This window comes from Myotis yumanensis, unplaced genomic scaffold, assembly GCF_028538775.1.
Source record: "Myotis yumanensis isolate MYYU_CA2020_CCGP unplaced genomic scaffold, mMyoYum1.0.hap1 SCAF_7, whole genome shotgun sequence".
Taxonomy (NCBI): domain Eukaryota; kingdom Metazoa; phylum Chordata; class Mammalia; order Chiroptera; family Vespertilionidae; genus Myotis; species Myotis yumanensis.
In genome coordinates, this window is record NW_027223758.1 from 35,384,608 (window position 1) to 35,397,191 (window position 12,584).

Here is a 12,584-nt window from a genome sequence, read left to right on the forward strand (position 1 = left end):
ACTACTTTGTCTTGGCACATTGGTTACTCATCTGCCCCATCCAGTGACACTCTGGGGTGTACAGTGGCAATCAGGAGTGAATCTGATGCCCATCTTGTTCTCAAGAAGTTCCCTAGAAGGGGTGAGAAAACTGCTTGGTAAACAGCTATAATACAAAACTGAAAATTAGAAATACCCAAAAGAAAAGTCCTCATATAGCCTCCCCTTCCTGGCTGGTTTCCTCACGTCTTGTAATGTGAGGAGAGAGGGTCTAGGAGTACCAGCCTCTTCAGGAATGTACCTTCCTCTCAGAACCCCGGGCCTTAATCCCTATTAGGCCTAGATCACCTTCCCTTGAAGGATATGGCATGACCTAGAGCAGATGACCAAGATAGATCACCTCCTGAAGTGTTTGGAGGCAAATTCTTAAACTCATCCTTGGCTTATTTACCCTCTTCTCTTTTTCTTGAGGGAAGTAAAAGGAAAAAGATTAGGTAAATTTTAATAAATCAGTTTAATACCAAAATCTAAAAGAAGTCAGGCTAAAGGACTTGAAAGAAATTTAATAAACTCTGTTCTTTGTTTTCTTTGATTTTTAGGATGGGTGAGAAGCTTAGAGCTGTGCTACTCAAAGTGTAGCCCATTGAATGATGCCAGTTCACAAACTGTTACTGGTTTGTGATAAGTATATAAGTTTGAAATAAGTGCTTAGAAACTGTTACAGTAAAATTTGACATTTTTATTATATTTTATAATTGTGTTTGTCCATAATGGGTTGGAGATTTTAAAAGCAAAACCAACAAAAAACTGGCCCTTCACTAAAAATGGTAAATAGTTTTGAGAAGCACTGGCTTATTTAGTGTGACAAAGTGAAAAAGAGCTTCAGTCTTCTTGTCTGTAAAATGAGATTAATAATACCTCAAATTATTATTTTTGGAATTACTTGATTGTAAATAAAATTTTGGGGCATGTAATATTTGCCTGCCACTGTGCATTTATTGTACATGTATTATCTTATTTAATCCTCACCACAACTCTGAAATAAATTTTCTTACCATCCCAATTTTTCTGAGACTTGGGGAAAAAAACTTAGGTTAAGGGACTTGCCAGAAGTTAAGTCTATAGTAAATGTGTAGGTGGAATTTGAATGGGAATTGGCACTCTTAACTGTATTGTACCATGTTCTGCATAAAAAGCCTGGCACATAGGAGGGCTCCCTGTCATTCCACTTTCTCAACTTTACTAGAGGTCTGGAGACCTGCTTTCTCATTTCATCACTGACCCTAACTGACTTTGTGACCTTGGGCAAGTCACTTCTTTATACCATAACTAGAGGCCCGGTGCATGAATTCGTGCACCAGTGGGGTCCCTTAGCCTGGCCTGCGGGATTGGGCCAAAACCGGCTCTCCAACATTCCCTAAGGGATCCCGGATTGTGAGAGGGTGCAGGCCAGGCGGAGGGACCCCACCGGTGCCTGATCGGGGCCGGGGAGGGACTCGGGAGGTTGGCCAGCCAGGGAAGGACTGTGGGAGGGTTCCAGGTCCTGCTGGCCCATCTCACTCAGTCTTGATTGGCTGGACCCCAGCAGCAAGCTAACCTTCTGGTCGGAGCGTCTGCCCCCTGGTGGTCAGTGCACATCATAGTGAGCAGTTGAGCGGCCTTAGCACATCATTAACATATTACGCTTTGATTGGTTAAATGGACAACCGGACACTTAGCATATTAGGCTTTTATTTATAGGATTATCTCATCTATCTTTAGTAGTGGGACTATGTTTTATTCATCTTTGGTTCCCCAGCATTTAGCTGAATAGGGCTTGATATATAATGGATATTGAGTACTGATATAATTGATTACACTAGATCCGTGGTCGGCAAACTCCGGCTCCCAAGCCACATGCGGCTCTTTGGCCCCTTGAGTGTGGCTCTTCCACAAAATACCACGTGCGGGCGCATGTACAGTGCGATTGAAACTTCGTGGCCCATGTGCAGAAGTCGGTTTTCAGCCTGGTCGAGTCTATTTTGAAGAAGTACTGTTGATATTTGGCTCTGTTGACTAATGAGTTTGCCGACCTCTGCACTAGATGATCTCTAAGGGTTCTTTCAGTCTCTGCTTTCTCTGAACATCCTAGGTGCTTTATCCTCTTCCCTCCCCCCTGAGCATCATGTTTCCACCTACTTCACCTAGCAGCATAATCTTATTTTCTCATGTCTGTTTGTCCTAGCCAGTCTTGATTGTGGGTACTTTGAGATAGCCCACATAGTGCCCATGGTTTTACTCGTTTGTGAAATGTGTCTAAACTCACCAAGGATAATAAAGTACGGAGTGGAAGGGGCTGGCTCACAAAGTCAGAAACATGCTCTTACTCCCTTCTTACCCAGTGGGGCCTGAGCCTAGGGCAGCTCTGCTGGCAGCCCTGCCAGGCCTGAGTAATGGCTGCAGCCTGGAGCAGGGTTTTCCGTGAGCTCCATCGGGGTCTCCGTAATTGGAACATGGCACCTTCCGACTTGTAATAGATGGCAGAACGAGAGGGGCATTTGTCACTGCCCGACTTCCCTGCGGGAAAGAGGCTCATAAGTCACAGCTGACAAACCCTTTGATGACTTTTAAACTTCATTTACAGAAAAGAATAGCTATAATCAACCAACAGCAAGCAGTGACTAATCTTGCCACATTATCACAGTGAGGAGCCAGCCCTTAAGGCATGGGAAGGAGGGGGGGCATCCCCCAGGCTTACAGCAAATACTTATTGGCTCTTGGAGTTGAAAGTATGCTCTTAGCAAGGCCCCATGAGTTTACACCGAAAAGGATCAGAAGCTGATCTCCTGGAAGGTACAGGGTCTGCTTAGCATGAAGCCACTCTGGGCCAAGGTTAACGGCACCAGCTCTGGTTTCTTATGGCTGGTCCCAGCGCTGGCATTGCATGGCTTACATAGAACTAAGCTCCAACCCTGTTTCCTCATGTGAACGGGGTATTATACATACCTTCACCTCAGAGCAGAAGACTTAGTGCAGTTCCTGGCACATAAGTAAATGTTGGTAATGATAATCACAATCACACATTTAATCCTGGAAGAGTCCTATGTGGTCACATGTTTCAGAACCCAAGGTCATGTTGCAAATCAGCAGCAAAGCCAGGATTAGTCTTCCTGTTGGAGGGGGAGGGGTCAGTGGGAGCAATTTTGTGAAGTGGGAAGTGCACAGGCTTTAGAGCTAGACAAGCTTGGGGCTCTTTTATCCTAATCATGCCACTTATTGTGACTGGGCAAATTATTTAAGCTCTCTCTCTCTGAGCCTCAGTTTCTTCATCTGTAGAATGAAGATCATACTACTTATTTCTCATTAGGTTGTGATCAGAATTATATAAAACTAGAGGCCCAGTGCCTGAAATCGTGCACGGGTGGAGTCTGTAGGCCTGGCTGGCAATCAGGGCCGATCAGGGCTGAGCTGGAGAGGAGGTGACGGTCGCTGAGCCGGGCGCAGAAGGAATGGACACCGGATGCCGACATCGCCATCGTCAGCGCCCAGCCACCGCACGGTTCCCCGCCTCCTTCCCTTGCCATCACACTGCCACTGCGGCAGGCGGGCAGCGGGCTGATCAGGGCCTGCCACTTGGGGGGAGGGATGGGGCACGGGAGGTTGGCTGCCAGCCCTGAAGAGGGAACCGGCCCTCCGTCCCCCTGGGAAAGGGGCCGCATCCACCGCCACCCAATCCTGGTTCCCTGTCCCAGTCCGGGGGCCAACCCTGATTGGGCGATCAGGGCCTGCCTGCCGGGGGCGGGGGGAAGAACCACAGGAGGTTGGCCGGCCGGGGGGTGGGGAGGGACTGCGGGAGGTTGGCCAGCTGGGGGAGGTTGGCTGTGGGAGTGCACTGACCACCAGGGGACAGCTCCTGCGTTGAGCATCTGCCCCCTGGTGGTCAATGTGCATCATAGCGGTTGGTTATTCGGTCACTTAGGCTTTTATATATATAGATTATGCCTGAAAAGCTTCCAACACAGTGCCTGAGATAAAGAAGTTGTGTGTTTAGAAGCATCGAACAGACTACAACCTATGAGGGAAGGTGGGGGGCTGAGGGGGCAAGAGATCAACCAAAGGACTTGTATGCATGCATATGAGCATAACCAGTGGACACAGACAGTAGGGGGGTGAGGGCTTGTGCTGAGGGGTAGGGGTGGCCAGGGAGAGGTCAATGGGAAAAAGGAGACTCATGTAATACTTTAAACAATAAAGAATTAAAATTTTAAAAAAACAAGTGTTTTTCCTTTTTGTTCTTCCTCAAGACAAGAATTAGTATGCAGCTGTCAAAGGAAGAGGAGACAGCACTAGAGAAATGCCCTTGTTTCAATAAACCAAGAGAAAGGGAGGAGAAAGGAGCATGTTTTATATTTTGTTCCTCCTGCCAGGTATGCCTTTCCCCATGTCACCACTCAGTGGGAATTCACCTTAAACATGTTCTCTTTTTGTAAAGCCTTCTATAATGCTCTTACTCCTTCTCTGATATCCCTGGCTGTTTTGCTTTGGGTTGCTTCTGGTCAGTGGACTCCAGCCCAGGTGACATGTGCTTTGTGGCTGTGGTAAGTGTTCCCTGCGGGGCTGGGAGCTCTTTGAGATCAGGTAGCAGACCAATAGCTGGATGAATGAATGAACAGTGCATTTGTTAATTAACACCTGGCCCATAGTTGGCCCAATGAGTATTTTGATATCTGTAATTATGATTGAATGAGTAGGTAGGTGTTTAGATAAATTCTTTGGCAAAAATTTAACAAAAGAGGTTGGCCCTAGCCGGTTTGGTTCAGTGGATAGAACATCGGCTTGTGACTGAAGGGTTCTGGGTTCAATTCTGGTCAAGGGCACGTGCCCGGGTTTCGGGCTCATCCCCAGTAGGGGGCGTGCAGGAGGCAGCCAATCAATGAGTCTCTCTCATCATTGATGTTTCTATCTCCCTCTCCCTTTCTCTCTGAATTCAATTAAAAAATATATTTAAAAAGTAAGTAAATAAAAAGAGGTTGCCAATAATTTGTGGGTCCCTAACTCTAACTCAGTTTTGGGATTGTAGGGCCAAAGTTGCACCTATTCATTCCTTGTTACTTTTCTCTCTCTATAAGAGCTGCTTGTAAGCCTCAACTGAAGGCCACAGTTAGGGATAGAGTTAGAGTGCAAGGTGCAGGGAAGGTAGGGTATATACCCAGAGCACATTATGGGGAAAGATGACTGAGGCCCCAGTTCTGCCTTCTCCTGTTTTGGGGTCTTCTTTCTGGGCCTATGGTATGCTGATACCAATGTTACATAATATAGGACTAAAGAACTCATGGTATAGCTGAGGGTGAGTCCATAGCTCAGCAAGGCCTAGAATTCCTCCCAGCCAGTGTTCTTTCCTCTCCCAGTCTCATACATGCCTGATTTGACAGGAATGGGGAGGAGGACACCTTTATGAAGTTTCTAATTTTGGCTCAAAATACTAGGACAGGAGAAAAGCATGCATAGACCTCCTACCCCTGACTCCCTTCATAGGTGAAGTGTGGAGCATTGTGAGATGATATGATAAAGAAAATTAGGGCTGGAATATGGAGGATTTCTGTTCTCAAAAGGCATAGGGCATTTTAGTTTCTTACATAACTACCTGCTGGTCCCAGCCATTATACTGGGCACTTTCCGCACTTTATCTTTAATCCTTACTCTAATCCTGGAGGTTGACATAATTTCCATTTTGTAGTTGAGGCACTCAGTGAGGTTAAGGGACCTGTTCAAGGTTACATCTCATAAGTAGTAGGACTGGGATTGGAACTCAGTCCTGTCTGACTTCAAAGCCTGTGCTCTTTCTGCCATATCCTGTGCATTTTTCCTTTGCTATTGAGAAATGGTCAAGCCCTAACCGGTTTGGCTCGGTGGGTAGAGCATTGGTCTGCAGACTGAAGGGTCCCAGGTTCGATTCCAGTCAAGGGCATGTACCTTGGTTGCGGGCACATCCCCAGTAGGGGGTGTGCAGGAGGCAGCTGGACGATGTTTCTCATCGATGTTTCTAACTCTCTAGCCCTCTCCCTTCCTCTCTGTAAAAAATCAATAAAATATGTGGGGTTTTTTAAAAAGAAAGAAATAGTCAAGAAACAGGTTCCTGGGGAGAGGACTGTCTTGAAAAACAAGTGGAGGACAAGGCCCAGGAGCACTGTTTTCAGCATCTTCACACTGCCAGCACCGAGGAGAAAAAGCAAGAAATGTTTTTTGAATGAATGAAGGGGAAAGGTGTTGGGTAATAATAGAAATAGTTTAAAGCCCTCGTTCTTTTATAGTATGTTATAGACGCACCATAATACTTTCACATTGATTAGCCTATTTGGTTTTTATATCAGATCTGAAAGGTAATCAGGAAAAAAAATAATTTCTGTTTTCAGAATAAGGACGATAAGGCTCAGACAAATTATATGACTTGTTGCAGGTCACATATCAGTAGAGCCAGGTCCAAGCTTCCTGGACCTGTAGCCTGTATCCCTTATACTCCCACCCATCCCTGGGTCCCTCGGTTCAGAATGCTCAGGGTTTCTCATGGGAATGGTCAGGAGCTGAAAGAGCATGCCTTGGAAAGTTAGTCCTATCTGGCCAGTAATGATCTCTTTGGCAATGCTAATGAGCTGGGGCCAGGTGAGCTTAATGAGATTAATAGATGTCTTGTCATCCCTGACCTGGTAACCAGGAGCCTCCGGACCAAGGAGGCCCTGGGCACTGATCAGTATAATTGCTTGGCTTTCTTCAGAAATAGCCTCCTCGTCTCTGATGGCTATTTTCCTATAAAGCCCAAATGTCCCCAGGGTTATTGAAGAGCAGAGGTCAAGCCACAGACTGGTGTGGCCCTCATTCCATGCTGGAAAGTAAGGTCAGAGATGTCCAGCAGATGGTGTTGGTGGAAAATCATTAAGGCCAAGAGCAGCAGCTCCCCTTCTGAAATGAGCATTTCAAGAAAAAGAGATCCAGTGCTGGGGAGGATTTGCCTATTTACCAGAGGTGCTCTGAGACTGTGGGATGTAGAATGTTGAACAAAAAGCCTGGATTCAAGCCCCCTAGCTACTTTCTTCACTACCTAGGTGACCTTAGGTAAGTCACTTATCTTTGCTGATCCTCGGCTTTTTTATCTATAAAATAGGTCCAACAATGTCAGGATCAAGGATATATATTGGCTTTATTTACTAAAATCCTGTGCAAGTGTGTGTTAGACATTATAGTAGAAAACGGGAATAGGCGAGGACCAAGGAGAGGGTGTGACTGGCTCAGGTTGACACATTCCCACCGTGGGACTAAGTACCCCAAACATCTCTATGCATAGGTTTTTGGAGTTAAACAGACTGGGTCCCAGTTCTGGCTTTGCTCTGTTTATCAACTATTTTGCCTCTTTGAGCTTCCGTGTCCCTATTTAAAATACCTCCTCACTGGGCTGTTGTGAGGATTAAATAAGATGAGGTATGTAAAGTCTCTGACGCATCATTAGCAGTGAGTAATTTGAGGCTATTCTTACTTGGGATGGGCCTCTGTGGGTCTCATCTACCTAGAGTTCAGGGGTGGAGGTACCTTTTAGGGCTTTTCTACCTTTACAACGCCCTGTTACTTCATCCCATGTTTAGGTTTGGTTCTTGATTTTCAAAACATAGCTTCCATCTGAAATGTTTCAACTGGGAAAATGATTTGTTTTTGCCAAATTTCTTCTATTCTTATTAGCCTGAAGAAGCTAGCCTATCCTTTTGAGCTGTAAATTGCATTTCAAAGACTGTGTCCCTGGGGTGCTTTAATTAGCTTAAGGACCCAGTTTTCTGCAGCAGTTGTTTTTCTAGCAGGTAAAGGTATAGACACTTACTTGGGAGCCAGACCCTGGTTTTCTTAAACATAGCATATCTAGACTCCCCCCCTCCCAGCTCTTCATTGTCCTGGGGGCTTGTCTCATATCAGCCCAAAAGGAAAAATGGAATATAAGGACCCTAGATTTAGAGTCAGAGGACCCATGGGTTTCTTGGTGCTACTACTCATGGCTATGGCATTCTCTGTTCCTCAGAGTGGGGACATAGAAGCTTCGTGCTCACTAAGGTCCCTGCTAATCTGACATTTCAAAAGTCTCTCTCCCCCTCTCCTGTTTTACCTCCCCTCCTACCACCACCACCAAGAACAGTCCCTCTACTTATCTCTCCTTAGCTCATTGCTAAGCAGGGGGCCTCTGGGGGCTGCAAATACCTTGCTCTCAATTACATAGCTAATCTGTGAGGCAGAGTTTAGCCCAGGGGGGAAATAGCTTATCAAGTTAAGCAACTTCTGCTGAGTAGGATGTCAATATTTTCTAGGGCTCCCACGCTAAGCTAGGGGGAAGCCTGGAAAAAACAAAAAAGAATTACATGTGAAAGATTGAGTTGGGGATGGTTGGTCTGTGGAGGGTGGTGTTTGGGTCAGAGACCAGAGAAAGTGCCTGGGATCTCAGCCCTCAGTGGCCCCACTTATGGCAGGGCCATCAGCTAGCCCTTCTCACCTCGCCTCTATCTCTCTAACATTTATTGAGCACTTACTGTGCCCCAGGCTTTGTCACTCCTGTCTCTAACTTTTGCAAGGCAGAGCTAGAGTATAGATGGAGACCCACGTACCATATGTCTAAATATTTGAAAGTTATAAGTAAAGCTAACAAATTTGTTTTCTTCCTAACAACCTGGAAGACCGTGTCTGGATTTAGAATTTTTGACTCTTTGGGATTCTGCACCTGACCCTAGCAGTTCTGGGAGAATTAGTCTGGGAATGCTTCCTTTCCACTTCCCACCCCTAATTCCATCCCTCCCTAGTAGGAGCTTCATGGACATGAATGTAGACACTTGAGCTTTTCTATGTCCCCATAGAGACTTTATCCCCTTGTACTTGGGGGATACCCACAGCAGTAGCACAGCCTGCCTCCAAGCAATGTGCAGGCCTTGAAAGCGGATTGGAGGCTGTGTAGACCGGAAAGTATAGAGGTTGGGTGCCTGGAGCGTGCTTCAGGTGGACATTTCTCCTTGGCTCTGCAGATTCCTCACCCAGAGCGGCCACATACATATACTTCCCAAGTCTCTTCTCTACAGATCAGAAAACTGACCTTCATGTGACATTGCTTCTGGCTGTCTCTTCTTGGTATCATTCAGAATGTGCTCTAGTCTGACCTTGACCCTCATCTAGAATGGGCCCACAAATGGTAGTGTTAGTAGAACAGAGAAGTTGAACCTAGTCAGAATAGTTATTAGATCTTGTAAAAAGCTTCTCAGCTTGCAAAGTCCTTTTATGTGCACTGTCTAAACCAGGGGTGGGCAAACTTTTTGACTCGAGGGCCACAATGGGTTCTTAAACTGGACCGGAGGGCCGGAAGAAAAGCATGGATGGAGTGTTCGTGTGAACTAATATAAATTCAAAGTAAACATCATTACATAAAAGGGTACGGTCTTTTTTTTTTTAGTTTTATTCATTTCAAACGGGCTGGATACGGCCCACGGGCCGTAGTTTGCCCACGGCTGGTCTAAACCCTAGGTGATGAGAGAAAAGACTAGACAGGGCCAGGGCCGAAGTGAAAGGACTGTGCTTACCAGCCAAGCAGCAAGTACTGATCCCGCTATCTATCGTACCAAGAGCAGTTGCACAGTGGTGTTAGAGGTCTGAGGAAACCCAGCAACTGTCTTGTCCCAACCCGATCAGTGGCAGAGCCAGCAGTCATCAACAGATCTCTGAACCATAATCCCCCCCTCCTCTTTCTATCTCAGTCCACACCCCAGGCCTGGGTGGTCCCCTCCAGCCAAAGCAGGTAGCATCTTCCTGGGCCAAAACTTAATGGTTTTGAGTTGAACCAACCAGGAGAGAGTTATCTGATTACCATGGAGAAGCCCTACAAATTTCTTGTATACCCACAGACAGGCAAAGGAATTAACCTTTGAGTGGCTTGTCATCTAGGTAGGAGAAAAGATGTCAGAGAGAATTATGAGGAATGGGGAATCCAAAGAAAACCACAAATTTCGAGCATTTCCTCCTGCATATGGACAGTGTATTGGGTATTTTCATGGGTCTCTGTTGTGTCCCTCACTGCTCAATAAATGTTGATGATTGGATGTAAAGGGAAACTGAGTAACAATCAAGAATCTGTCCCTCCCAGGTCATTCCCAAGGCTGGCACCAGCCTCTTCAGCAATAGCAGTGCCCTCTCAGACTTTCTTACTTAGGATGGCACACTTGACCCCACTATATCCTTGGAGCTACTGCAAGCCCATCCTAGGAGCAGGTTCTCCAGAATGCTCTGGTCCCACCTATGGTTCCCTTGCAAACAATGCCATCTGTTGGTCAGAACATGCCAGCTTCCAGGCTAGGAGAATTGTGGAGAGAATTGTGGACTCTTACCCTGATGGGACAAAGGATACAGATTTTCCAGCGTACACTTAGCTCTTCTCTATTTTACTAAAAAGAAGCCCCCTCTGTCCAAATATATTAGGTAATTAGGTAGGAGTTTACCGTTAGCTTATGCTGGTGAGAATTTTATACATATGGCTTGGGGGTCTTTAGCACCTTTTTTTCTTTTTAGCACCTTCTGAAATAACTCTAAGATGGGGTACTGAGATAGGCTTGCTCCAAAAGGGAGTTACACCAACCTATGCCAATGAGCAGAAGACTGAGCCAAGAAGTATAAATGCCAAGGCTTAACATTAGCCCTTTCCTACTGAAATTGAGCTTCCTTTTCCCTTTTACTCTGTAGCTTGTGCCCAGCTGTAACCTATCTATGGAGGGGGTAGCAGAGATATTTATACAGCCCTTTGGGGAAAAAGACATTGCCAGAGTGTAGAGAGCAAAGAGTAGGTACGGCATCATCTCTAGCAAAGAGAACTAAATTTGAATGAGTAAGTATAAAAATAGTTAACTCTTGCCCTGGCCGGCTTGGCTCAGTGGATAGAGCGTTGGCCTGCGGACTGGAGGGTCCCAGGCTGAGGGCACATGCCTGGCTTGCGGGCTCGTTCCCCGGTGGGGGGTGTGCAGGAGGCAGCCAGTCAATGATTCTCTCTCATCATTGATGTTTCTATCTCTCTCTCCTTCTCCCCTCCTCTCTGAAATCAATAAAGAAATATATTAAAAAAAAAAACTTAAAAAAATAGTTAACTCTAAAAAATTTATTTAAAAACAATTCTCAGATAAATATGCTGACTTAATTGTAGTGTTTACATGGGCTTGAGCTCTGGGACGGACTGTGATAAAGTTGAAAGAAATGGGCTTTTTGGGACTAACTGGCATGGGTTTGAATGACCATTCTTGGCAAGTTAATGAAGTTATTGAAGTCTGTTTCTGATAAAATATTAGTATTACTCATGGGGTCTTGGGTTAGGCATTCTCCAAAGGGAGTTGCACCAATGAGCAGAAGACTGAGCCCACACTGAGTGTTGAGTGAGACTTATTTTCAAAATGGCAGGTACCAGTAAGGACAGCAATAGCTAGGTCCACGTCTGGATCAGACCGAGCAATACTCATAAAATGGTATTGTTCTGGAGCAGACATTACTTGTAATTACCTTGTGACTTTTGGCCATGGTTTTACATTGAAGGAACAGAAGCTGTGGAAGATCTCCAAATTTAGATCCTGTGTGGGGTGGTAGCCTTTGAGATGAGCATTAAAGATGGAGTTGGTTTTACATTCCAAATTGCATTTTTTAAATGTGAATACTGTGCCTGTTACTTTATGTTTTATGCATTGTTTGCAAATAGGAATTACGGTCACCTTTATAGCTTATGAATTTGCTTTGGAAAATGACTTTTTAAAAAGTTCAATATTAGGAGCATAAAACTTGGCTCTAACATTTTTGAATGTCTGACTTTTTTTTTTTACCATGTCATCTATTTTCTTAATAAAGAGGATAATTTAAAGTAAAAAAAAAAGGATGGAGTGGGTTTAAAAGAATTAGAATCAAGCAGACTAGGGTTCAGATCCCAGCCTTGCCATTCACTAGCATTGTGACCTCTGAATGTGTGTTCTCTCCTTTGTAAAATATCCTGGTTCTGCTTGTCCATACCAAATGAGAGAACATATGTGCTTTACAAAAGCTCATCAGCCAATAAGATGAGCAAAAATGGGGAGCTGGATGCTGTGGGGTGGGGGAGAGAGGAAGGCATAAAAAATTCACTTAGCTACGATGTGGGCCATGGGCAGCCCTTGAGCCCAACCCGGGGACCCAGCCTCACAGTGGCTCTCTCTTCAGGTGCCCACCATGTCCTTGAAGATCCAGACAAGCAACGTAACCAACAAGAATGACCCCAAGTCCATCAACTCTCGGGTCTTCATCGGAAACCTCAACACAGCTGTGGTGAAGAAGTCAGATGTGGAGACCATCTTCTCCAAGTATGGCCGTGTGGCCGGCTGTTCTGTGCACAAGGGCTATGCCTTTGTCCAGTATGCCAACGAGCGCCATGCCCGAGCAGCTGTGCTGGGAGAGAATGGGCGGGTGCTGGCAGGGCAGACCCTGGGTAAGCTCCCAGTATTCTGAGTAGGTGTTGGCCTTCACTCTCCAGCTTCCCTTTTAATCCCTTTTATTTTACCCCTACTTCTACCCACTATCCCTGTCAGAGATGTTATAACAATAGTTGTAAA

General features: G+C 45.5%; 1 protein-coding gene across 9 annotated transcripts in view; it reads left to right on the forward strand.

The window, feature by feature from the left end:
• Positions 1-12,584, forward strand: part of RALY (RALY heterogeneous nuclear ribonucleoprotein) — a 96,605-nt gene that overhangs the window by 76,443 nt on the left and 7,578 nt on the right. For 7 of the 9 annotated variants that reach the window (XM_070420166.1, XM_070420165.1, XM_070420164.1 and 4 more), the window contains one exon: positions 12,196-12,460. In XM_070420166.1, the coding sequence (XP_070276267.1) occupies positions 12,205-12,460 (256 nt within the window). In that variant the 5' untranslated portion in view covers positions 12,196-12,204. Of the gene's footprint in view, positions 1-4,366; positions 4,386-12,195; positions 12,461-12,584 lie in introns of those variants that run through there. The other 2 variants (XM_070420162.1, XM_070420169.1) reach the window with 2 other exon arrangements.